General features: G+C 38.2%; 2 protein-coding genes across 10 annotated transcripts; both read right to left on the minus strand.

Annotated features, from left to right (window-relative positions):
* CXHXorf58 (chromosome X CXorf58 homolog) lies at nucleotides 1-27,995 on the minus strand. 9 transcript variants are annotated; one of them, XM_043896138.1, is made up of 9 exons: nucleotides 27,837-27,993; nucleotides 25,101-25,236; nucleotides 24,004-24,100; nucleotides 18,525-18,619; nucleotides 17,991-18,102; nucleotides 7,915-8,046; nucleotides 3,321-3,550; nucleotides 759-921; nucleotides 1-211 (listed from the first exon to the last, which is right to left on the minus strand). In XM_043896138.1, the coding sequence occupies exons 2-9, from the start codon at nucleotides 25,214-25,216 to the stop codon at nucleotides 38-40; spliced, it is 1,119 nt and encodes a 372-aa protein (XP_043752073.1). In that variant the 5' UTR covers nucleotides 25,217-25,236; nucleotides 27,837-27,993; the 3' UTR covers nucleotides 1-37. The 9 variants fall into 9 exon arrangements, with proteins under 9 accessions (XP_043752073.1, XP_043752075.1, XP_043752074.1 ...); XM_043896140.1 differs by having other exon boundaries at nucleotides 3,453-3,550; nucleotides 27,714-27,990; XM_043896139.1 differs by having other exon boundaries at nucleotides 763-921; nucleotides 27,714-27,989.
* Nucleotides 19,360-22,858, minus strand: LOC122689571 (nuclear receptor coactivator 4-like). The gene has a single exon (XM_043896135.1). It carries the CDS (start codon nucleotides 22,807-22,809, stop codon nucleotides 20,926-20,928), a length of 1,884 nt encoding a protein of 627 aa, XP_043752070.1. The 5' UTR covers nucleotides 22,810-22,858; the 3' UTR covers nucleotides 19,360-20,925.
* Nucleotide 27,996: the final 1 nt, after the last annotated feature.

The raw sequence follows: 27,996 nt of genomic DNA on the forward strand, positions 1-27,996 counted from the left end.
TGTTAAATAAGTTGGTTTTCTGTCAATTAGCTGTGCTTTAAAATGGAGAGTTATTAATAAACAAGTCTTGACACCAGGCAAATAATTCCTTTTCCTCTTTTTCCAATTCGTCATCTGACAGGAGTTCTTTAACTTTCACAATGTCAAAAGATGGGGTGGAGAGGACAACTGTCTCTTTCTGCTTTGCACCTGGTATGTCCATTTTTGGTTCCTAGGTAGAATTATAAATAAAAACGGAAAGTGTTTTATAGTTGGTTTCTACTATTTTATGTTTTCATATTTGACTGTTCATACTTAACCTCATCTGAAAAAAATTTATAGCAGATTTTTAAAAAACTACAAAGGAAACATGAATACATGTTCATTGAAAATATTCTTGCAATGTAGTACACTGAAGCTGACTTTCCACACTATAGCTCTTAATAAGTGTAGATAGAAATGACTTCCATTTTGAGAAACGCACCATTAGAGATGTGCTGAATCAACAGTGTCAATATACAGAAACAATTGGGCTTTTTGCCAACTCACGCTGATGTGGAGCCAAAATGGCTGGTATTTATCAGAATAGCTACTCATATTTAAGAATTTTTAAAACATGTGTTACTAAGAGGAATGTAGCTTTATACCATCTAAAGTATATAACAAATGTATGTTTCATTCGTGAACTTGTAGATTAGGAAAATTCTACTTAAGGAAGTAGAATTACCTACAGTTTGAATATTGTCTAAAACAATGAATTCAGTACAAGTTAAACTTACAGACCCCACAGAAGCATTTTTTTCTTTAGCCATCTTATAAGCTCTCTTCATTTTTTCAACTTTTATTAGAGCTTGTTTGGATCGACGACCCAGATGTCTAATTTGACTTTGCTGTTGGTAGGGCCGATATAAAGGTTGAAGACTTGATAAGAATAAAGGGGACCTAGAAAATATTTGTAGTATAGACAGAAAAATTGCACAAAATAAAATTTACATGTAAAACAAGTTCCAACTTTTACTAAAGCACCCTTTAGCGACTATGTCATAAACCTCAGTGCTTGGAGCAATATTGCATGTAAGTATTTAGGCCAAAGTTATAATTTCTGTTTGAGTTACACAGCATAGTTCTTTCCCACTTATGAAGGTATATGCTGATGTTCCTGCTTAGTCGCTTCATTCATGTCCGACTCTGCGACCCTATGGACAGCAGCCTGCCAGGCTCCTCTGTCTACGGGATTCTCTAGGCAGGAGTACTAGAATGGGTTGCCATGCCCTCCTCCAGGGGATCTTCCAGACCCAGGGATCAAATCCGAGTCTCCTGCACTGCAGGCAGATTCTTTACTGCTGAGCCACCAGGGAAGCCCATGAAGGTGTATAGACGTTTATGATGATGATAATGAAAATTACAAAATGTGGTATCAATTTAAAATCAGTTTTCCTGGAAAACACCATGTAATAGCCACTTGACTCTTTTAAAAATATACACTATATATGAACACCAACAAGTATTAGATTTCATAATGGCTTACAAGTTGTTTATATCAGTGTTGGAACCAGACATGGTTGGTGCCATGCTCTTAGTTCCCTTGGCCATAGGACACATATACCCAACTACCAACTGTCAGCATTGGCTTCATTTACTCTGAGAGCTTTCTTATGAAAACAAGAGCCCATGTGCAGGGAAAGTGTCCCAGAATTAATACCTCTCCTCCTAAGTTACCCTTCACCAGTGACTGATGGGTGTTGGTGTATAAATATCCCAACTCCCTTCCCCTCAGTGCGATAACTTGAGTTGCATGTTCTACACTGGCTAGTTCATTCCCAGGAAGGATTAAAGCTCGTTACCCACAGTAACAACTTGCTTGCTAACACACACTGTTTTGGTTGCTGGCCCTTCCCTGTTTCACTTCTCTACCCCTTGAAGTGACTTAGCACAACACTCCCTCTCATCAACAGTTCCTGGGATCACCTCCGAAATAAACTACTCATACTCAAATCCTTACCTCAGGGTTTGCTTCTGGGAGATCCCAAACTAAGACTGCATTCAAAGGAGTTTTTATGAAAGTACTTTCCCCTCTTCAGTTGATTTAGAATTTGGCTACTTATTTGGCTTTTTAAGTGACTCATTCTTGGATAATCAGTAGCATGAGTCTAAATAGCAGGGAGCCTACAGTTATATATGGTGGCAGAGAAAATTACATCATTTATTTGACCTTGGTGGTAATAGGGTTAAGTCCTCTATTGAATGCTTATATGGATAAGTTAGAGAAAATCTATTTCATGATGACAGACTGCACCCTACACTAGGCCATCTGTCTGGCAAATGTATAGCCTTGATCATAAAATAAATGGGATAAATCATGTTATTGGGTCAACACCCACTCATCTCTACTCCTGGAAAAAACCCAATGTGTTTGCCTGACAGTGGGTCACCAGTGTCTTTTCATGTACTGAAGCAGTATTTTTCATTTCAAATATGGCTGTGTGAAAAGAGACTACCAACAGGTCCTCTTCAATCTTATTATTTTCTTTTTCATAAGAAAAAAAGCTTAATTTGTAAACAAGATGGGCTAGGTGAGATTTGGTAATGGAAAGAAAAAAAGAATATAATTGGTGTAGTCATAGTCTGTCCATGTTGTTTCAGATCATAATACAGTCTATTTTGCTACGACATGTTTTTCTATAATGTGAACTGGCTCACATGTTATTGGTAAAGAAGGGAATAATGTCACTGCAATTTATATGCAATTTATCCTCTGCAAAGGGAGCCAGAATAGCAAGACTAGAATTATAACCTTCAGCAGAAAAGGAAAATGTTTTCCTCTGTGCAGCATGTGCAATGAGAGCCCTTTTGGTTGTATTTATGAAAATAACACTAACACTGGCACCTAGCACTCTCTCCCCAGAGAGCCCCCCAAACACACAATCTACCCTTACTGCCCTCCACCCTACTTTCTGCCTTGCGTGGTTCCTGGTTTGTGGCAGGTCACACTGCTTCTCATCTCTACTTAAAAGGTCACCACATTGGTCCAGCGCTCCACTTCCATCTGTACTCTCTCAGTGCCCACTACTTCCTCTAATTAAAGGGTCACCAGTATTTTCACTCTACATTTTTGATATTTTCTCTGGTGGCCTGTCTGGTGGTACAAGTTATCTCCCCAGGTACCAAATGTTCTTTTTGCTAGTGCTCTGTTTACAAAGTTGCATAAAATTTGAGCAATCTGCCCCAACCCATTTTTTTCTCACATGCTCTGTTATTATCTTTCCTGAGCCATTTGGCAGAATGTGAACATTTCCAGAAATTCCCCTAGTACTGTAACTCCAGTGAAGTACCACTTTTACCTAACTTCAGAAACAATCTGTAGCTGGTGCTGATGCATCTCTTCTGTTTTTGGTCTTTGTAATAGATACTTCATCTCTTTTTTTAGACGGTTTGAGATTATTCCAGACTCGGCATAATCAACTATGTCATACATTATCATTGTCCTGGGAATGTTTTCGAGGCTTAATCTTCGCCAATGATTATTTCTGCCACCAGAAGATGCAGGGATCTCATCCAGATGACTGGAATACTATATGAAAAACAACCAAGCATGATTGGCTACTTCATCCAAAAAGCATTCCCTGACCCCATCTCTGGACTGTATTGAGATCACTCTTCTATGCTCTTATTACTGACTACTTGATGTTCTAGCTACCTGTGTATGTTTTAGCTCCCCTGCTGTGACAAGGCAGGATCCCTGTCACATGGCATTGTGCACAACACTCACTGAATATTTATTTAATGCATAAACACTAAATCTTTAAGGTAAATATAACTCAGATAAAATTGAAAATAGTGGTATGATCTACATATCTGGCAATGCTTGTTCATGACGTGCTTGCACTGAAAGCACAAACCTTTCGAGAAATAATTAGTTCACCTCTGGTGCTAAGTGGTGAATTTCACTATTTTCATGTGGAGTATTTGTAGAAATTCCACTTTTCTTTTTTTACATTTAAAGTATTACATTAGGAATTTAAAATGTATATATAATCAATTCAACCTTATAAATGTTCATTTAAGAGACAGGACAGGGCAGGAGAAACTACTATGCTAGGCATTTAGGGTATCTCTCTCTCTGATACACACACACCCCCTCTCTCTCTTGCATTCTCTAACTCACACACATACAAGAAGTCCTCCCTTTGCACCATTTAGGCTTGTAAAAATCCCAATTACCACTATTGAGCAAAATAAGTTCAGTCCTTCAACAACACAGTTCAAATTTCACCTACCACAGTATAGCTGAATTAAATGCATAAAGTACAAACTCTGTTGCTAGCTCTTCAATGCGTAGATTACTACAGAAATAATAGGTGTGCGTGGTGGTAGACGACAAATCATGTCACTTCTTTCAAAGTGTGTCAGTGATTGGACACTGTGGATCTGCTTTTTAGTTCACACACAGACAGCAAAGTATGTAACTGTGCTGTCTCTTTGTCTCCCAGTGATAAACCCATGCAACATTTTACCAATAAAGATAATCAAAAGAGGGAAAAGTCCAACAAAGAAACAAAAAGTGGTAAAGCTGGAAGTGAAATTCAAATTAAATGTAAACAGAGTTCTAGAAGAAACAGGTGACCATGGAGATGTTGATACTTTCATCATGCAGGAGACTGCAGCTAGGCTGCTAGAGGGACTTAGTGAAAGTGAACTTATCAACACAGGTGGGGAAAATGGCAATGATGGAAAGGGTAAAGTTTTCTTACAGGAAGTAATGTTGGCAAAAAAGAAACTTCATATTAAAGGAGCCCTGATATATTTCAGAACACTTCAAGTACAGAGTATAGGGAATTCCCTGGTAGCCCACTAGTTAAGACCTAGTGCTCTCACTACCAGGAAGCTGGTTTTGATCCCTTGTCAGGGAACTAAGACCCTGCAAGCCAGGTGGAGAAAAAAAGTACAAGGGGTAAAATGTTGGCAGGTGATGCAAACTCAGGAGTATGACAATTTTCCAGGGCATAGAGAAGATGCTCACTCCTTATTGTAAATTATATGAGAATAAGGCGGCAAGCACTGTTTAAATTACTCTTGATAAACTAGCTTTTTTACAGGTTTTTTGAGAGTCACATCTCTTATAATTCAATGGTTTTTAGTATATTTTAAATGATAAGCTTTTTACAAAGAAGTAAAACACTTTAAATTCCGAGTGTTTCTAATGTTTTAAATTATAGTGTACTAAATAAATGCTTTGCTTTTTTCATTTTCCTATATAATTATAACATAGAGTAAGGGAGTTTTTAATGTTTTGATAAGGTTTTTTTTAAAGGCACAGAACAATCACGATTTTTCCCATTGATGATTAAGTTTGGTCTGCATGGTTTCAGCTTTCATGGTCATTTTTATGACCCTGTACTACCATGCAAAGTGAGGACTGCCTGTACATTTTATTTCCTGAGAGTGGAATGGCAAAATGGGTAAACATCTCAGACCTGTCAATGATTTGCTCTGTACTTATTAACTATATGACCTTGGGCAAGTTTTAAAAAATCTCATTAAGCTCCATTTTTCTCATCTTTTAAAGGGTCACAAAATTTACAAACTTGAAGGTTAAAGGAGATAATATGTATTTAAAGAGCTAGAAACAAGGCTGTGTCCATAAAGGGCTCAATAAATGCCAGCAATCATCATATTTCTTTCAATGTCTATCTGGGAACTTCTTTCTGTGACACCAGTCCTTGGCATAGTCACAATCTGCAAGTATGTGACCCACATCATTCACAAAGATAGTTGACATCCCCAAGCTCTACTTCTTCCCTGGTTCAGTTCTCTAATCTTCTAGGTTAGGGCTCTAAAAGAAAGAAAACACAACTGGGAGTCTCTAAAGCACTGCATTAATTTCATGTTTCACATGGAAGCAACTGAGTGAATAGTTAAGGCCATATATTACTACTATTATTATTCCTAGCTAGAATTTTGGGATCCCTTGTTTCTTTAAAACTTATAAAACAGGGGTTATAATAGTATCTAATTCTTAGGGTTCTTATGAGAATAGGAGTTAGTATTACATCAGCATTTGCTATTATTACTATTCAGGTTTCTAGTTTAAGTTCCCTGATTCAGCACTGCTGTCAGACCAGTTATGCAAACCAGAAACCTAGGAGCCATCTTGGACACCTTCTTTTAGCTTACTTCTCTGTTCCCAAGGCCCACTGCTTCTATTGTCTAATTATCTTCTGCATCACCAGCTTCACTGCCCTAAACCAAGAGACTACCATCTCTCCTAAATTACTGCAGGAACCTCCAAACAAGGAGACAGTTCTTGCTGTCCTCTAATTCCTTATCTACATTGCAGCCAGACAGATCTCTTCAAGTATTAGATTAGATCACCTCATTTCCCAAGATACTGTACCAGCTTCTCACTGCATACAGAATCAAGGAAAAAAATAAACACCTTACTATGGTCAAAAGCCCTGTATGATGATCTTTTGCCAGCCCTCCAGGCTGACAGCCCTTCACACCTTCTGTGTCCTCCCTTCTCCAGGCCCACAAACTCTTTTTCAGGCACAGCAGTTCATCCTACCACAGAGCCTTGCCTGGGGTGCACCACCTTGAGGCTGTGACACATTGTTGATTGCCTGCCTATCAACCATTCCCCAACTCCCTTACTTAAGGAGCCCTGGTTTATTTATTTATTTATTTTTGACGTACAGAACAGACATAAGCTCTGGGAAGGAAGGCCCCAGCATATGAACCGTGATTGTCCTACATCAATTATGGGAAAATGATCCCATTTCCCTTTACAGTGATTGGTTTAGGGGGAGCATGTGATCCAGTTCTGACTAAGAAGATCTGAGAAGAAGTTTGCTGGGGGATTCTGGGAAAGATTTTTCTTCATGAGATAAAGAGGAAAAGATGCTGAGTCTTCTTCCTGCCTTTGAGTATAGTTGAGAATGTGCTAGTCATTTTGTCACTGTGTGAAGGAAGCTGAAAGGACTGCAGAGAAGCTGGCTAAGAACCCTGATATCCTGGAGTTGTGGCACTAGCTATTCCATGATGCTCCTGTCCAGGGACATTCTAAAGTGGGAAAATAAATGTCCTTCATTGTTTAAGCCTCTTGTGGTTGCAGATATTCTGTTACTTGTAGCAGAAAGCACCCAAACAATAATAGATCCCTTCCTTACTAGGTCAAATCTCCATCATGTACTCTTTTTAGCACCATGCATTTATTTTTTATTTTTCAATTTTTTGTACTGAGATAAAAATTCACATAAAATTTACCATTTTAAAGTATAAAATTCAGAGTGTGTAGTAAATTTATGATATATATCACTACTAATTCCAAAATATTTCCATCACTCCCAAAAGAAACCCCACATTCCTTAGCTATTACTCCCCAGACACAATAAGCCACATATTATATGATTCCATTAATATGAAACATTCAGAATAGGCAAATTCAGAGAGATGGAAAGCAGATTAGTGGTTGGTAGGGGCTGGAGTGCAGGGGGGATGGGGGAATTCACTTATTGCATGTGAGATTTCCTTTGGGGTGACAAAAAGATTCTTAAACTAGATGGTAATAATGTTTGCACTACACTATGATTGTACTTAATGCCATTGAATAGTACACTTTAAAATAGCACATTTTGCATTTGGAGAAAAGTCTACGGTGGTAAGTGAAGCCTGTAACTTCTATACATGACATGACTATTTTAAAAAAGTATCTATTGGGTTATCTGCCTGGTGAGATTATGCAACTATTTATTTTTTGTTATTATCCTTTCTTGTATAAAAATAAAATAATAACAAATCTGAAAAAAATAAAATAGCACATTTTATATTGTGTGTATTTTACCACAATAAACTAATGTATGATTCTTCCTGAAAGATAGGGTCACAAGGCTTATTTTGCTGTTGTTTGTTTTCAATATCCAAATCTAAATTTCTTACTTGCATGTAATCTTTCAGGGTGACAATATCTTTGTCATCAGTTATTTTGAACTTCTGGAAAAGACGTTCATCTTCCTTAATTTGATGATAAAATTTCTTTTCCCCCATTATTTTGTAAGCATCAGCCTCAGCCTATAAAGAGAAAAGATTTACTTTTAAAATACTAGTATAATAGCAATAACTATCAGCACACATTTTACATATTTTTGAGACAAATCCATCAAATATTGTTCCTTCTAGTAACTTGCTGTTCAATAAAAAGACTGTATTTACAAAGAAAAGATTATGTAGATTTTTAAACCACTTAAAATCTGTTTCCATAACCATATCTACATAGTTTTCAAATGCAGCGAGAGGAGTAGCAGAGTCTTCAATCCCCAGAGGACCAGTCTTTTTTTTAAAATCTGTTTTTCCCCCTTAAAAAAACATTATTTTCCTTTAAAAAGCAAAACAAACCTCTAACGTCATTCATGCTGTCAATGCAGAGAAAGCCTATCTGGTTATTAAACAGGTTGCCCTAGGAACCGCAATGAAAGGTACCGGGGCCAGCTCTCTTTTATGTGGTAGTTAATACGTCGCCCCCAAATGGAAATATATACGCTTCAGAGTGCTCAGACCTCCCTCTCCTTCAGGCTCTTCTCGGTAGCAAAAGAGCAGCAAACAAAGGGTTTTTTCCTCTCCCAAATGTCAACATTTTGTACTCAAGGAAAGACCTGAGAGTGCAGAGACAGAAGAATCACAGAAAACATGGAGGCTCAAATCCTGTTTAGCCATATTTGCTTCATACCCTTTCATGTATACCTGTCCTGTGCTAAGAGCTATACATAGACTGTGAAGAGAGACTTCAGCGCTCTCCACCCTCCTCCCTACCCCGCCATAAGTATGTGCTGACTCTTCTAATACATATTTATATTACATATCCATGCTTCTGGCCACAGAGATTATGCTTATGTGAAGGGAGAGTGGCATAGATGAAAATTCAAGCATCGTTAGATTCCAGATCAGTTTCTTTTTTCCTTTGTATCTCAGAATGTGATACTGTGAAAGTATGGGAACTCTGTTTTAATGCTGTTATTAGGCTATAGAATAGAGACAGGATTGAAACTCAGAATCTCTGTTCTTTTTACTTACACAAAATAACAGGAAGCCTTAATGTATTTCTTATTCCCATTCTCATTTTTGTTATCCAGAATATTTCCTATGTATTTCTTTATTTAAATTGCAAAGCGTAGAACACAGACACATGGGGAAAATGAAAGAAAATATTCAAATGGTTGTAGTTTGATTCCAAATGCACCAAATCAAAGGCATAGAAACAGTTTACTAAAAATGTGATGGAACCTTCCTTTAGGCAGATCATTTTTGTTTTCCCTTTCATTAGTTTCCTTAAATACTATGCATCTAAAGAAAAGGCAGTATATTGGCACGTATCTCCATTATGCTTTCTTGCAGTTTCCTGTGGGTTCTAATTCTCATCCCCACAACGACACTAAAGGTAAAAGCAAATAGTTGTACACTGAACAGGTCTGAAAACCATATAATTTCTGCCTTGAGAATTTCTTCAGTAGATATAAATATATTTTACTTTAGCTCGGGTTACTTAGAAAAGGTATTTCTGGGACTTCCCTGGCTAAGATTCTGTGCTCCCAAAGCAGGGGGCTCAGGTTCAATCCCTGGTCAGGGAACTAGATCCCACATGTCACAACTAAAACCCAGTGCAGTCAAATAAGTAAACACATATTTTAAAAAGAGAGAAAAAGTATTTCTTGTCAGCTCCTCCCTACTCTACTCCACTCAGCCACCACCACCAACCTCTCCAAGCCCCAGTTTCCTTATTCATACGGCAGCTCAGCTGTGTGGCTCAGGTGTGTCAAGCCCATTCCAGTCTCTCAGCCAAAAAACCCCGGCACCTGGCAGCACAGGGCAGGCTTGTTGCCCAGCTGTGTCAGGGGTTTGAAAAAAGTTTGCCCTCCAGTGGCCAAGATGTTCTTTCTCAGACATTGGCTGTCTATGGCCAAGTTCAGAAAGTCCTTCTGGGTAGGAAGGGATGGGAATGAAGAGAAAAGGAAGAAAAGAGAAAAGAAAGGGATAAAACTAGGTAAGGATTCCATAAGAGCAGCCAATCAAGACTAGAATTCTAGAGACAGGTTCCATTCTTAGTGGGTGACTCAAAGGGTCAGAGGGCAGTTGTTTTTGTTGTTTTTTAATCCCTAAATTGTGTCCGACTCTTTTGGGACCCCATGGACTGTAGCCCGCCAGGCTTCTCTGTCCAAGGGATTTCCCAGGCAAGAATACTGCAGTGGGTTGCCATTTCCTTCTCCAGGGGATCTTCCCGACCCAGGGACTGAACTCGAGTCTCCTGCATTGGCAGGCAGATTCTTTACCACTGAGCTACCAGGGAAGCCCAGGTCAGAGGGGGGCATCTCTAAATTTGATACCTCTCCTGGTAGCTAGCATAGCTGTGGTCCAGAAGCCCCCACAACCTTGTGGCTACTTGCTTGCCAAGATCTACAGTTGGGCTTGTTAAGTTACCCTCATATCTCAAGTCACTTCTCTCCCTGGCTGGAAATTCTCACTCATGAAGGTAGTAATAAATGCTCAGGAACAGGGTATCTTGGTTTAGAAAAGTTCAATTCTATATAAGCTCAGAATTAATAAAGCCACCATCACTACTAACATTGTTTCTACCCCGAAGTGTGCACAGTACGGTGGAACACTGTTTCAACCCCAAAGTGTGCACAGTATGGTGGAACACTGTTTCAACCCTGAAGTGTGCACAGTATGGTGGAAATATGAAGTGTTCAAGTCTCAGTTCTGGCTCTGACAAGCCTCTCCAAGTTCCAGCTTCCACACAGGAAAAATGGGAATGACACATACCTCATCAGAGTTGTCAGGGGGCCACATAAGAAAACATATTTAGTAGGGTTCCTGACTCAGAAGTGGTTAAGAACACGGCTCTGGAGTCAGGTTCACTTGGTCTTGATGTCAGTTCCTTCACTTTGTAGTTGTGAGACCTTAGGCAAGTTACTTAATCTTTTAAAAAATGAAGACAGTAACAGAATCTACATTCTAGAATTTATGAGAATTAAATGATAATGTGCTTAAAATGTTTAACATCATACTTGATGGTGCTCAATAAGGGCAGCTATTATTAATGATGTTTTTCCCTTTTACATAAACATTCAATTCTCAAAAAGAACAGGGATTTTCAATTTAACAATTGCTGGATGTTAAGGAATTGTCAACTACCCAGAGGTGTCTAGGTCATGGGGGAGGGCACCTTTATGACAGTGCTTGTCAAACTATATTGTGCCTAGAATCACCTGGGGGTCCTGTTAAAATGCACTTGTTGATTCAGTGGCTGTGAGGTGGGGCCTGAGAGCCTGCACTTCTAATAAGCTCCAGGGAATGCCATTGCTGCAGGTTTGCAGATCACACTTTATTTTATATTTAGTTTTAAAAGCTGTTTTCGGTTTCTGTATAGTTTCCTTTGTTTGCAGACCACATTTTGAGTAGCAAGGCTTTAGAATATTCTAAATATAGTTGGTGGACTACTATATGACAACCCTGTGTAGATAAGCATTGCTCTAGAAATAGATCATTGAAGTAGATAAATGAAATTAGATCACTTTTATACATATGACTATTCAATTGTTCTGGCACCATTTAAACTGCCTTCAAACCTTTGATAAAAATCAACTGATTATATATGTGTGGGTCTGTTTTTGAATTATCTTTTCTGTTTCATTGATCTACATGTCTGTCTTTTTGCCATCATTATAGCGTCAGGATTGCTGTAGTGTTTTAAGTCTTGAAATCAGGCAGGGTAAATTGTCTAATTTTGTTTTTTTTCTCTAAAGTAGTTTAGGCTATTCTATATCCTTTCACTTGTTTTTGCTTTTGTGTGTGACAGTGTGTTTGTAAATACATGAGAAAGGCTGTTGGAAAATCATAAGGAAATGAAACTAGAAATGGATATAAGAACGAGGGGAAAGATGGAACAACAAAAAAGAATTGGTGAAACTCCCCTCCTTCATAAATGAACTTAGATTAAACATCTGAATGGACTAAAACTGACTTCTTTTACATTAAGAAATAAACTTAATAAAGTTGCAGCAGTTTGCTCAAGACATAGTGTCTATTATACATTCAAAGAGCAAAATAATTCAGTGACCTTAGAGTCACTGAAATTTCCATTTCTACAGGTTTTCTATTAACTATGAATCCAAATAGTGCCAGAGTTTCTTTTGAAGCTGAACTAAAGGGTAAAAGGAACCCTAAACTGTTCTTTTCAAGTTGGATATGTTCTGAACATTTACAAGCCTTTATAATACTTAGTGAAAAAAGCTGAAAAGTATAATCTCATTTAAAAATAAGAACAAATATTTTAGCAATATATTTATATTTTTTATGGAAAAAATGAAGGATACACAACAATTAACAGTGATCATCCCAGGTAAATGAAAGCTGCAGAAGAAAGGTATATTTTCCTTTTTAAAGAAATCTCTGCTACATACTGATCAAAGGATCAATCCAAGAAGAAGATACAATTATAAATATATATGCACCCAACATAGGAGCACTGCAATACATAAGGCAAATGCTAACGAGTATGAAAGGGGAAATTAATAGTAACACAATAATAGTGGGAGACTTTAATACCCCACTCACACCTATGGATAGATCAACTAAACAGAAAATTAACAAGGAAACACAACCTTTAAATGACACAATGGACCAGCTAGACCTAATTGATATCTATAGGTCATTTCACCCCAAAACAAGCAATTTCACCTTTTTCTCAAGTGCACACGGAACCTTCTCCAGAATAGATCACATCCTGGACCATAAGTCTAGCCTTGGTAAATTCAAAAAAACTGAAATCATTCCAGTCATCTTTTCTGACCACAGTGCAGTAAGATTAGATCTCAATTACAGGAAAAAAAACTATTAAAAATTCCAACATATGGAGGCTAAATAACACGCTTCTGAATAACCAACAAATCATAGAAGAAATCAAAAAAGAAATCAAAATATGCATAGAAATGAATGAAAATGAAAACACAACAACCCAAAACCTATGGGACACTGTAAAAGCAGCGCTAAGGGGAAGGTTCAGAGCATTACAGGCTTACCTCAAGAAACAAGAAAAAAGTCAAATAAATAACCTAACTCTACACCTAAAGCAACTAGAGAAGGAAGAAATGAAGAACCCCGGGGTTCGTAGAAGGAAAGAAATCTTAAAAATTAGGGCAGAAATAAATGCAAAAGGAACAAAAGAGACCATAGCAAAAATCAACAAAGCTAAAAGCTGGTTTTTTGAAAAGGTAAACAAAATTGACAAACTGTTAGCAAGACTCATTAAGAAACAAAGGGAGAAGAACCAAATCAACAAAATTAGAAATGAAAATGGAGAGATCACAACAGACAACACTGAAATACAAAGGATCGTAAGAGACTACTATCAGAAGCTCTATGCCAATAAAATGGACAACTTGGAAGAAATGGACAAATTCTTAGAAAAGTATAACTTTCCAAAACTGAACCAGGAAGAAATAGAAGATCTTAACAGACCCATCACAAGCAAGGAAATCGAAATTGTAATCAGAAATCTTCCAGCAAACAAAAGCCCAGGACCAGATGGCTTCACAGGTGAATTCTACCAAAAATTTAGAGAAGAGCTAACACCTATCTTACTCAAACTCTTCCAGAAAATTGCAGATGAAGGTAAGCTTCCAAACTCATTCTATGAGGCCACCATCACCCTAATGCCAAAACCAGACAAAGATGCCACAAAAAAAGAAAACTACAGGCCAATATCACTGATGAACATAGATGCAAAAATCCTTAACAAAATTCTAGCAAACAGAATCCAAAAACATATTAAAAAGATTATACATCATGACCAAGTAGGCTTTATCCCAGGAATGTAAGGATTCTTTAATGTCCACAAATCAATCAACGTAATACACCACATTAACAAATTGAAAGATAAAAACCATATGATTATCTCAATAGATACAGAAAAAGCCTTTGACAAAATTCAACACCCATTTATGATAAAAACTCTCCAGAAAGCAGGAATAGAAGGAACAAACCTCAACATAATAAAAGCTATATATGACAAACCCACAGCAAACATTATCCTCAATGGTGAAAAATTGAAAGCATTTCCCCTAAAATCAGGAACAAGACAAGGGTGCCCACTCTCATCACTACTATTCAACATAGTTTTGGAAGTGTTGGCCACAGCAGTCAGAGCAGAAAAAGAAGTAAAAGGAATCCAGATAGGAAAAGAAGAAGTGAAACTCTCACTGTTTGCAGATGATATGATTCTCTACATAGAAAACCCTAAAGACTCTACCAGAAAATTACTAGAGCTAATCAATGAATATAGTAAAGTTGTAGGATATAAAATTAACACGCAGAAATCCCTTGCATTCCTATACACTAACAATAAGAAAACAGAAAGAGAACTTAAGGAAACAATACCATTCACCATTGCAACAAAAAGAAGAAAATACTTGGGAGTATATCTACCTAAAGAAACGAAAGACCTATACATAGAAAACTATAAAACACTGATGAAAGAAATCAAAGAGAACACAAATAGATGGAGAAATATACTGTGTTCATGGATTGGAAGAATCAATATTGTGAAAATGACTATACTACCCAAAGCAATCTATAGATTCAATGCAATCCCTATCAAGCTCCCAATGATATTCTTCACAGAACTAGAACAAATAATTTCACAATTTGTATGGAAATACAAAAAACCTCAAATAGTCAAAGCAATCTTGAGAAAGAAGAATGGAACTGGAGGAATCAACCTACCTGACTTCAGGCTCTACTACAAAGCCACAGTCATCAAGACAGTATGGTACTGGCACAAAGACAGAAATATAGATCAATGGAACAGAATAGAAAGCCCAGAGAAAAACCCACGTACCTACGGACACCTTATCTTCAACAAAGGAGGCAAGGATATACAATGGAAAAAAGACAACCTCTTTAACAGGTGGTGCTGGTAAAACTAGTCAACCACTTGTAAAAGAATGAAACTAGAATACTTTCTAACACCATACACAAAAATAAACTCAAAATGGATTAAAGATCTAAATGTAAGACCAGAAACTACAAAACTCCTAGAGGAGAATATAGGCAAAACACTCTCCGACATAAATCACAGCAAGATCCTCTATGACCCACCTCCCAGAATATTGGAAATAAAAGCAAAAATAAACAAATGGGACCTAAGTAAACTTAAAAGCTTTTGCACAACGAAGGAAACTATAAGCAAGGTGAAAAGACAGCCTTCAGAATGGGAGAAAATAATAGCAAATGAAGCAACGGACAAAGGATTAATCTAAAAAATATACAAGCAACTCTTGCAGCTCAATTCCAGAAAAATAAATGACCCAATCAAAAAATGGGCCAAAGATCTAAACAGACATTTCTCCAAAGAAGACATACAGATGGCTAACAAACACATGAAAAGATGCTCAACATCACTCATTATCAGAGAAATGCAAATCAAAACCTCAATGAGGTACCATTACACGCCAGTCAGAATGGCTGCTATCCAAAAGTCTACAAGCAATAAATGCTGGAGAGGGTGTGGAGAAAAGGGAACCCTCTTACACTGTTGGTGGGAATGCAAACTAGTACAGCCACTATGGAGAACAGTGTGGAGATTCCTTAAACAACTGGAAAAAGAACTGCCATATCACCCAGCAATCCCACTCTTGGGCATACACACCGAGAAAACCAGATCTGAAAGAGACACATGCACCCCAATGTTCATCGCAGCACTGTTTATAATAGCCAGGACATGGAAACAACCTAGATGCCCATCAGCAGATGAATGGATAAGGAAGCTGTGGTACATATACACAATGGAATATTACTCAGCCATTAAAAAGAATACATTTGAATCAGTTCTAATGAGATGGATAAAACTGGAGCCCATTATACAGAGTGAAGTAAGCCAGAAAGATAAACACCAGTACAGTATACTAACACATATATATGGAATTTAGAAAGATGGTAACGATAACCCTATATGCAAGACAGAAAGAGAGACACAGATGTATAGAACAGACTTTTGGACTCTATGGGAGAAGGTGAGGGTGGGATGATCTGAGAGAACAGCATCGAAACATGTATATTATCAAGTGTGAACCAGATCGCCAGTCCAGGTTGGATGCATGAGACAAGTGCTCAGGGCTGGTGCACTGGGATGACCCAGAAGGATGGAATGGGGAGGGAGGTAGGAGGGGGGCTCAGGATGGGGAACACATGTAAATCCATGGCTGATTCATGTCAATGTATGGCAAAAACCACTACAATATTGTAAAGTAATTAGCCTCCAACTAATAAAAAAATTGGGAAAAAAATAAATTAAAAAAAAAAGAAAAAAGAAATCTCTGTGCTATTTCCTTTTTTTCAACAGTTACTTTGTAATTAAAATAAATTTAAGTTACTGTACAGCATTTTTAATGCCTTGTAATATATGCACAGTGCTTTCCAGTCATAGACTCAAGCTTCTCATTTGCAGTAGCCTGGGCATAGCAGGGTCTGCTAGGAACTGTCTTAGGAAAACATAAGTTCCTAAAAAAACCCCATTATATAACCTCAGAAAAGCAACAACTGATGACATTTTATAGGGACAACTATAAGCTTATTCTGTAGATATATGTGATATGAATTTATCTCTGGAATGGAGAATAAATACATACTTTCACAATTGAAATCATTCTATTGATATACAAATGAACAAATATTAATGTTTCTGAAACACCATATTCCACATGAAACCACTAGTCCTTATGCTACATTTCTGAAGCCAAGCTAAATTTTCTCTGATATTGCCTGAGAAGACATAGAGAAGCAGTCTCTTTTCCTTTTCTAATATTCTGCAGAGAATAAATGTTGCACATGCTGGATCTGGTCAGAAACTGCCAGGGTGTGTGGCCTTTTATTCTGAATACATGCCAGTACTGATGATTTCAGGTGGGTCATACCTTTCATGTAAAATATTTCCACAAGTCTACAAGAAAATAACCTTTGATATATGGTTTATAAAAGGCTAAATATGAGAATGTACACTTTTTAAAAAAATCAATTATAGTCATGTATAAGGGTCAAAGGAATAAAACTTAAGTTGTAGATCCTTGCTATTAAAAATATGGTCTAGAGACTTCCCTGGTGGTCCAGTATTTAAGAATCTGCCTTGCAATGCTGGGGACACAGGTTTGATCCCGGGTAGAACTAAAATCCCACATGCCTTGGAGCAACTAAGCCCGAGTGCCACAACTAGAGAGTCAGTGGTGCAACAAGATCCCGAGTGCTGTAACTAAGAATCAGTGCAGCCAAAGAAATAAATATTTTTTTAAAAATGTGGTCCATGGATCAGCAGCAGTTGCAGCACCTGGGAACTGGGTAGAAATTCAGAATCTCAGGCTTCATCCCTGGTTGACTGAATCAGAAACTGTATTTTAACAAGATCAGGTGAGTCCTATGCTGTAGACACAATTGTGATGAATATAAATGAAAGTAAGAAGTATAAGAACTCATGTAAAAAAGGATAAATATTTTAAAAGTTCCTTTTCAATACTCTAGCACACTTTTTCTAAACAGGCTACCAGAATCAAAGAGACAATGATAAAATACCATTAAAACAAAATTGCATCAAATGTTCTACATAATTAAAAATAAAAATATTTAACAATGTAATTAAATTATCATAACAAACACAATAAACATTATTAATATAATTGATAATAAAACTCCTGACCAATAAGTCACTGTAATTCATTAACAAACCAAAATTTTCGTACAAAGAAAACTGATGGGTATTTTCTAGGTCCTTATACAAGTACTTCATTCCAAATATTTTTTTTTTTTAGCTAATAAGCAAAGACACTTTGAAACATGATGCTTAAAAAATACTACCTGCCTGCTGGGCTATTTAATGGTGAAATAATGTAGTCTGTATACTTTGAATGCAATTCAGATATCAGAGAGATGTTAAGAAGCTAAATTAACACAAACTCTACATCATGAAACATCACCTCACTTGATGGCTTTAAAAATTTTTTTCCGCTGAAATACTTATAACCATGGCCTTCAGTGTGAAGAAAAATTTTAAATACGATGAAAGGTGGAAATATTTCGCCACTAAATCTGAAATAAAGACCAGAATTAGTCATTTGGTATCAGACTTGGGACTCAGCTACTTCTCCCTCTTGTACTTAGGATCATTCACATAGTTTCTTACATGCAGGTTAAAGGCTATACCAGAGCATGAAAAGAACTAGCAATGAAACGGATCACAAAGGATGAAAGAGCCCCACTTTGACATGTGTGCACAACTATTCTCATACGTGTGTCAGACTGAACACATCATAGGAGATGAGAGCTACTCTCAAGGCAACTTTTGGCCTGAGAGAGTCATGCCTTGGCTTCTTCACATAATAAATGTAAATAAGAACAAGACACTTAATTTGTAATTATAACGTGAGAAGTTATGAGGACTTAAGAAAATAAATTTCTAAGATTTCTTCATACTAAGTACTTCTTGAAATGAATCTGCATAAAAACATTACCTGAATCTAACTTTACACTTCATGCAAGGATCTTTAACAAGCTCAGCCTCTAAAGGGCTCACTTTCTTCAAAATTTCATGTGTCACGTGATGTTCCTGAAATAGATGATGGTGCCATCAATGAAACACAGTACCCTGCCCAGGCACAATTTACTGAAAACAACACAGGAGGCATGGTAAAGTGAAAGTACACCAGACTTGGTATTATAAAGATCTGAGTTCTAGTCTTGGCTCCCTCACTTATCATCTGTGTCACCTTGAGTCACTACTTTATCCCTTTGGCCTCCAAGTTTGGGTATGTATACCTCCTTGGGATCCCAGGCACTGTTCTTTCCCTAAGACAGCACTTTTCACAATGTGCTGTAACTAACTATAAATGTGTCTGTGTTTCCTACTAGATTGTAAGCTTCATGAAGGCAGGGGCCATGTATTTCTTTTTTACCATTGCATTCCTAGTATCTAGTACAGTGCCTGGAACACAGCAGGTACTAAATAAGTATTTGATGTTGAGTGAATCACTGTAAAATGAGGATAATAATAGAAATGGTAGTAGATTTTAAGCGCCTTTTATATACCACACTACATTAGGTACCTTATACACATAAATATTTGAATATTATCATTCCCATTTTACAGATGAGCATGCTGAGGCTCTGGGAGTGTCTGTAACCCATTCAAAGGCATAAAAGTAGTAAGCAGAGAAACCAGGACTCAAACTTAGATCTGTTTAATTCTAAAGCCCCCATTTCCCCCCACTATGACCCTGCCCAACCTTTATGCCTATGACAATCACATAAAAATGTACACTATGGGGCTTTTAAAATGACAAAGCATTATTTTTTTTTTTTTTTTGGCTGTTATGCTTTTAATGAATGGAGGGAGGTACAAAATGCATCAATGCAAAAGAATGGTTTACATACTCATTAGCATAGTGATTAATGTTAATTTAGGGATACACAATGTGTTAAACCTCAACTACAAAGTTTCCTGCAACCTAAGATAATGGAAAAGCTCCTTAAGTTTTTACCCACCACCTTTAAAGTTCTGAATGGTGTCTGGAAGAACTAAAAAGTAATAGGCTCCTTTCAGCTGTGGTTAAGAACTCTAGTGAAGCTGTATGGCAATGACACTGGGACTGTGAAGTTTCCCCAAAAGGGCTTTCTAGATTACCACATCACAAACTTTAAAGGTATTTCCAGTAACAGGCAAGTTGAGTGGCTTAATAGTTTAAAAGTGGAAAGGAGTCAAGATGTCTCATTTTAGAGAATTTTAAAACCTGGTTATAAATACCATCTCTCTCCTACAGAGAAACTTTTTTAAAGCATGGATATAACTTTAAGGATACTAAGGAAACATCGATAGTTTTCATAAAGCTTCAATAAACACCCCAAGGCACAAGTGTTCAAAACTTCCTATTCACTAAAATGTCACTGCATTATACTTTTATTAGAGGTATAGGTATGCTATGCTTGCAGTGAGCGGACGTTTAATTTATGCCTAGTTAAAAGCACCAGGTGTCAAGTTCAGCTTCCATTTACACAGGATGCACCAATAACACTTAGGATAGTGAATCGTTCAAGTACTACATTTCCAACATACTTTGCTTTTTGATTAGTCAGCACTGGGGGCTCTGCTGCCTGTAGTTCTTCAGAATATTTTGGAAGAGGCTAGAACTACTCTGAATATAGGCTTCAAGCAATATGGAGCCCTTCTGAAAGAGATGTTCTTCTTTCATAATAACATTTAGAGAAGGAAATACAATCTTGCAAAATCTGAATGTCTTTCAAAAGAAGAAAAATAATGTAGAATCTGGCACCTAAGCTAAAATGTTTTGTGACAAATGTCAAAAATTGCCAAGACTTTCAATATGTGTTTTGGTAAGAAAAAAACACTATATTGGCAAGGTTAATGATATACAATAGTATATTAATTAAATAGAAGAATTCATTAATGGAAGAAAACCCACAATAAGGGAAGCATCCAAAGACTGCCAATCAAAAGCTTAAGTAATTTTACTCGCTTTAGAATACATGAACACACTTTGATTATAGAACTATTTCATTTTTAAAACTACAGTGTTGTAATGTACTTCTAATAACAACCCAATCTGAGGATCCATGGAGGCTTATGAGAAAGACCTACCCACTAAGATGCATTTCTAGCGTAGGGGTGAATTAATACTTCTGTAAGAAGGAACCTGAATCACCTCAGCATCAACAAATCGCCTTTTTCTTTTACACAGTAGTTCATAATTTGATGACTAATTTCTCTTCATTAGTTCAAAACTGGGGAGGAAAGGAACTACATCAGACCCAGAGACAATGATTTCGCAAGCCACAGTCACTCAGCTCATGGATTTGTGATAATCTGCAGAAAATTTGCTTGACTAGTACTTGATTCCTTCACATCTGTAGAGGAGTTCGATACAACCACTTTTCTTTATCAACTTTAAGCTGCATACAGGCAAAGAGATCACAAACTGCTGGGAGGCCGTAATGGTCTGGGGGAAAGTTGTGTTCCTCCTGTAGGGGCAAATTAAGTAATACTTCCTTGGCCTTCTTTCGAAGTAGCCACTTGTCCTCTCCTGAGGATAACTGGCTAAGATTTCCTGTCTTCTTTCCTGGCAAGACCCAGTCAGCTGTGTTAAAGGGACACCAGGCAGTGGCCAAGGGGCTTGTAAGCTTTTGTTTGCCACCCCTGTCCTCTATAAGAGGCACTTCCTTGTTGGGACATCCTTCTTTGTGTGAGGGGGTCATGAGCCACTCTGACAAGGGACTGTTCCTGATGACTTGGAAGGAATCAGCAATTCTAGAAGAAGCCATTGCCTTTGGTGCCTTAGCTTGTTCTGCTGCCTCTCTTCTGGATGGAGAGAGCCACATGTTCAGCGAATCTTTATGTTTCTCAGGTTCAGGTTTTGGTTCCACAGGCATACCATTTTTATCCTTTCCTTCTTTCTTCAGAAGCCATTTACACAGAGCTTCCTTCTCACAATTTTCATCACATACACACTCTGCAAAACTTGTACAGGGCTCATTGGCTTTGCAGACCTCCTCTACTTTATATGGGTCTTGATGGTTCTGGACAAGCCAATCCTCAGCAGTCAGGCTGGGAGCGGACAAGGGTTTCTTGGCCTCCAAGTGGTCATTCAGGCATTTCAGATTGCCCAGGTTCTCAATCTCCACACCTTTGGGCTGGTTACCCTGACAATTGGTACAGGAATCAGACTTGACAAGCCAATCATTCACATTGTAGGACTCCTGGAACACCTGGAACAAGAGCTTAAACTTCTCACTGGTGGTTTCACAGCCGCCATTCTCAGGCTTCTCAAGCTTATGGGATTCCTGGGGAGTTACCAGCCAGTCAGAGAGATCCATCTCATCTTGATCAAGAGGCTCTAGATCTCCAACCTTTTCGATTTCAATGGAGTAAGAACTGGTAGTAGAATAGCTGTTAGACTTTTGGTAACTTGGTTTTTCAGAAACTTCTTGTTGCTGACTGTTTTGGAGCCAGTTTTCCAAACCCTTCAGGTTGCCCCAGACTTTATTCAAGAAACTGCAGGCTCTAGCAGATGTCTGACTATTCTCCAAGGTCTGCTTTTGGTTGAGCCAGTCCTGGAGATTGGTGCTGGGTAGGTAAGGAGCCTGGTGACCAACGGCAGGTTTACTTCCAAGGAGCCATTCACTGAGAGGGACAGCTGTGGTGCTGGATGCTGACTTCTGCTCTGGCAATGGGATATAGCCTCTCTTCTCTAAGAAGGACCCAATATTTGATGAACTAGCATGAGCCATCAGGTGCTCAGGAATTTGAATGGTCTTGAGAGACCCAAATGTGGTGATTGCCTGGCGCAGGGCAGTTATGTCAGCTTCAAAGAGTAAAGCAGTTGAATCTTCAGGTTTGAGGGTCAGATTGCCTAATCTCTCCAGGCAAGCTGAGACTTGATTGGCTAGGTCTTTGTTTTGGGTGCACTCCAGCTGATGAATAAGACAATTGAACTGGCCCAGTAACCAGTAGAGCTGTTGGGCCTGCTGCTGAAGTGTCTCCTCTTTAAGCTGATAGATGAGATCTACCTGTTCATACAGCCACACCTCACGGCTTCGAAGGCATTCCAGGTGGCGGCTTATGCAGCTGTGAATCTGGGCTTTGACCTCTCGCAAGTTATCTTTAATTTGCTGCTCAGCCCGGAGAACTCCACCAATAGCAAGCTCCAAGTCCCTCCGTGCATCACAACACCTCAAAAGGGGTTCTCTATTAGTGGAGCAGCCACTCTGGTCCTGTGAGGTACTCATTCTGCACCTTGTTCCACCTCCGAGTATCGCTCCGGACGTTCAGCAGAGACAAAGCATTATTAATGTAAGGTATTACAGTAACTTGAAGTGTTAGGTTAACAGATTAAAAAAGAATTAATTTTTTTTCTGTTACTAAAAGAGTCTAAAATTATGACATACCAGCATTACGATAATTAACTACACATTCCACATGTGAAGACAATAGACAATGGACCTGAAATGTCACAGGTTTACCTGAATGGGTTTTCTTTGAGGTATTCTGCTTTTGCTGACATCAGAAATGGGTCTGTAGGTCAGATGGTGAGAAAGTGTACACATTTCTCAGCATTTATCATTTTTTTCAGAACTGCTAAAATTCCCTTAATGTGACTATTACTAATTATAGACTACTGTAATCACAGGTGATTTTATTAGGAGAATATTAGGTACTATATGAAAGAAGGCTTAATACTCTGCCAGGGTTGCCAGAGTTGTTTCTTTGGGGAGTGAGGGGATGTGCACCTTTTTGTTTGTTGGTTTGTTTTTATTCAAATAGGACTATATTATTCATAATGTGCTGTACTTGCCTTGTTTACTAATGAGACATTTTAGCTACCTTCTATTGCAGAATCATATGCAAGGCTGCAAGGCTTAACAGTATGAAAGTATCAACATTTATTTAACCAGTATCCTATTGATGGACATTATAGGGTTTATTTTCTTTGCTGTTATAACAATACTCCAATGAAATTATATATATATTGTAGAGTGGATTCCTAGAAGTAAAACTGCTGAGTGGACGGTACAGGCACTTTTAATTCAGAGATTTTTAGCGTTGTAAGATCACTGTCTCACATCTTCAAATAAGGAATGGAATTTTAAAAAATCACATTGGTTTCAGAAAAAGAAACAATAGTTACTCAGCTTAAAAGTAAATTCATGTATACCTGTGGCTGATTCATGTTGACATATGGCAAAAACCATCACAATATTATAAAGTAATTATCCTCCAGTTAAAATAATTAATTTTAAAAAGTAAATCCAGAAATATTCATTCAGGGTTAACCAAAGAAGAAATGCCACAACCCCCTGCAATATGATTAGATTCAAAGAGCAGAGATTTTAAAAGGCTATATATTCTATCTTTATTTAACACACATTTTACCTTGATAAGTAATTATATCTGTCAGAGCAAACAAAAAGCAAAATACATACCGCTGCACAAATTGTATGCTTAAGGAGTTGAAACACAGTTTTGTCGAGATGAGATAACCAAGCTCTCTGTATCACGTGAGCCGAAACATCTTTATTTCTGAGAGGAAACAAAAGAGCTTAAGATTTGTGAAGTAGTTTTCATTTTCCTAAAATCTTGGGGAACTCTGAATTTATGCTTCCTCCTCTTGCACCTCCCCATCCCCCACCCTAAGTCTGACTTAATGAGGAACATTTGGATGTGGTAATTAGAACTGGTCATCTGTAGAATCTAGTCAGAATGAGGATATGAAATACTTCAGAATATTTCCCTCGAGATTAAAAAAAAATTCTGGTAAAACTTTATCATCAAAAAAATGTACTTTCTAAAAACATCTGTGACCTAAAATGATTCCATTAGAGTTAGTTCTTAAAGACATTGTCCAGCTAGTTCAAATGCTAAGAAAATAGAATGTAGAATATGTGAAGTTACAGGAGGCCCAATGTTCTTCTGGGAGCGGATGACCATGCCCTAGAAAAAGAAATTCCCTTCTCTGATCTTTGTTTGAGCCAGTCTCATCCCAGTCAGGAGGTCAGAGCATCATTCTACTTTGATCATGTCCCAGCACTGGCAGATTGTAGGAATCTCACTCTCCAAGAACTGCCCCTTACAACCCTATCATTACCCATCACAGGGTTACATGCAAAGAGAGGTACTCCCGTATAGTGTCGCTGCCAGCTGGCCAAGTGCAGACTACAAGATGTAGAGCAGAAAAGTCCTGAAGTATGGAAACAAACCCTTGAATAGTAGCTGATGCCATCTATTAACTTTCTGCAAATTGCTTACCTTCTTCCAGTTGCTACTTCCTCACTTACAAAATGTGGCAACAAGACTGCATCACAAAATTGTGTTAAGATCAAAGAGATGTGTGTTAACATGCTTTGTCAGTTATGATATACTGTAATTATAATAATTATTATTCAATTCAAAAGTAATTTTAAAACACACAAAAAACCCCTCTAATTTACAAAACAAGAAGTGTTGGATGTTAGCTGGGTAAATATCATACGGAAACTGTCCAGTTGTAGAAGATGATACAAGGCAAAAGATGGCTACTTACTGTTGTTTTTCCTTTGTCTTTACAGTATTTGAGAAATGTACTTTGTGACCTTTTCCCAAGAGTGGATTATCTGATTTTGGGACACCAGTAACTGGTATCTTCAGGGAATGACTCATTTTCCTCACAATGAAATACTCTGAAAGTATATAAATTAAACATTTGAGGTCATAATCTATGTTATTACACTGCTTGGATGAGACTCAAGTTCCATATGATTGTTAGGCTAATTCCAGAGCCCCTGAAAAAGGAAAGTTTCATAGATCTCAGCATTACTTACATCCTTTGTGTGCTACAAGAATTGTGAGGTATATAGGAAAGACAGTGGATCTACCATAGCCTTTTAATTGGTCTCCCAGTCTCCAGCCTATTCATCCTCCACCCTGCAGCTGGAGTTAACTTCTCAGAGTAATAATCCAACCTTATCACTCTTCAACTTAAAATCTTTCAGGGACACCTCATTTCCTCCAAGCTAAAGTGCAGAGTCCTTAGACTCGTGTGCAAGTCTTTTCACAATCTAGCTCCATTCTCTCTAATCTCAAAATACCAACTTTCCACTAGCATGCCTCTCTATACTCTGTGAGAATAAGAATTTCTTGCCAAAGTCAGTGTTTTACAACTCTGTACTGATGACCATGCCATTTCCTCTACCTGAAACAACTTTCCTACCACCAGCAAACATCAATTCGCCCTTCAAGATCCCATCTAAGTGATGCCTCTTCTCTGAAGTTTTCCATCTTTTCCTTTTTACAGAACTACTCACTACTGTCTTCAAGGTCCCATAATACTGTATATGTTTTTCTTTCACAGTACTTCTCATATGCACCATAATTTGATTTCTTGGCTATCATTCCAACAAGTTGGTTGAAGGCAGGAGGCAGCTTGCTATCCATGGAATCCCCAGTGCACATCAGAGTGGAGGGTTTTTATATGCTTTCTAAAAACTTTTCATCCTGGTTTTATCATGGAATAGCTGTGAGACTTTGGGCAAGTCCCTTAACCTCTCAGTAACTCAGTTCCCTCTCTGGTAAAGTGAGAGGATGTGTAATAAGTGATCTGATTCCACCTCTGATTTTCTATCCCTTACACATTACTCCAATTTAGAAGCAGCTCACAAATTCTTAGTCACTGCTGAGTGTCTTGTACTAAACCAGGGTCTCTTAATCTTTTCTTTTGGTGCCATGGACCCCTATGGACAAACTCCTTCTAAGAACTATGTTTCTTAAAATACATAATATAAAATATATGGGATTATGAAAGACTCCAATTATCTTGAAATTATTGTCAAAATATTTTCAAAGACAAAATTCTAGAAATGGGTCTTCTTTATGCATTAAATAATATGAGAGCTCTGTACTTGTGAAGTGGTAATAAGTAGAAACAGTATTTCAAGAAATTTGCTGTGACTGTAATGTGATATGAAAATACTGTGTTTTCTATTGATGACAAAGCCACAGGTACTGCTGATACTACTGTGGTTTGTTACCTACATATAATTGAAAGAAATGCTAAAGTTCAGGTAGAGGTTTGGGAAAATAAAGTTGCAATTTTTTTCCCAAGTTCACATACTCCCTGAATTAAGACTTCTTGCCCTAACTGATCACTTATAAGTCACACTTTTATATACATATGACATTCCATTACTGAGGCAGAGCCTTCAGAATCTCAATATTTCTCCTTAGAAATGGGGATGGGGATTGCTTGGAATACACTGATCTCTTGAGAAAGAGAAAAGCAGTCCTTAATATCCAGGAGCTGGCCTGGCATTCACAGCTGGGCTTAGGTGTTAACCCTGGCTTCCTACCACCACCCAACCCAGAGCAAAGCCCTGCTTCCTTGAACCCGCCCCCAAATCACCCAACCAAAGCTCAAATCCTAGAATAAATCTTTCTAACACTCTCTCACTGAGATGCCCCACTGTTTCCCAAGGTGTGCGTTTTGCTAGCAGCTGCAAGAAACAAACCCAACTTGTTCAACTACAGATGTGTTCCTAGTGGTCTTCGGCTGGAGGGCAGGGACACAGCACCGCACAAATCCCCCAAATCTTCTAGATGCCTGCCTTGATGGGCTTACACTTGCTATGGGATTAGATGTGAAATACAGAACGAAATATTATACGAAACACAACCCCATTATAAGCCAACGTGACAGTTGTTGAGGTGAGACCACAGGCTTTAAAGCTCGACTAGGTAGATTTGGATCCTGACTTTCCCCTTTCCTTCTCTGTGGCCTTGTATCTATTCTCTGTGCTTCAGTTTCTTCATCTACTAGATGCAGAATAATAACCGTGTCCACTTACTTGGGTAGTTGGAAAGAGAAGACTATATGTGTATGGAGTTTAGGTAAAAGCCTGGCATAGAGTAAACGCTGTTGCTCGTTGCTATTCTTGTCAATAAGATAATTATTACCATTAATACTTATTTCTATTAGTATTAAGGGAACAACAGTTGATTCCCAGTAAGAGACAGAGGCTTAAGTATTTTAAAGAAGAAAAAAAAATTTCACGGTCTTTCGAGATGAAAGGATGTGGCAAATCAGTTTAAATTTAAAATCTTAAAACTGTCCCGCCCAGAGTGGAAAAAAACAAACAAAAAAAACCCCCACACAAGTAAAAACCTTTTGTGAGGTAAATCCAGGCCCCAGAGGTCGGCGGTTTGCGTCTCCAAGGCTTTCGCTGCCGCCCAAGGCCTGACGAGCGCCCCCGCCTGGCGGCCTCCGCACACAGGATTCTCAACCTACGCAGCTGGGCGTCCAATCACCGCGGCGAAGGCAGATTCCCAGCGCTGCGCGGGCAGCGGCGCCTCCCTCCTCGCGCCCCCGCGTGCGGCCCACACGGAGCTGGCGCTTTCCCGCCGCCTAGCAACCGCCGGCGCAGGGGCGGAGCCTCCGGAAGGCGGGG

Source organism: Cervus elaphus, chromosome X, assembly GCF_910594005.1.
Source record: "Cervus elaphus chromosome X, mCerEla1.1, whole genome shotgun sequence".
NCBI lineage: Eukaryota > Metazoa > Chordata > Mammalia > Artiodactyla > Cervidae > Cervus > Cervus elaphus.

Coding starts and splice junctions, on each gene's coding strand:
- LOC122689571 (XM_043896135.1), bottom strand. CDS start 22,809: ATGAGTACCTCACAGGACCAGAGTGGCTGCTCCACTAATAGAGAACCC.
- CXHXorf58 (XM_043896138.1), bottom strand. CDS start 25,216: ATGAGTCATTCCCTGAAGATACCAGTTACTGGTGTCCCAAAATCAGAT. Junction 24,101..25,100: donor AAGACAAAGGAAAAACAACA/GTAAGTAGCCAT, acceptor GTTTCCTCTCAG/AAATAAAGATGTTTCGGCTC. Junction 18,103..18,524: donor AAGTGTAAAGTTAGATTCAG/GTAATGTTTTTA, acceptor TCTTTATTTCAG/ATTTAGTGGCGAAATATTTC.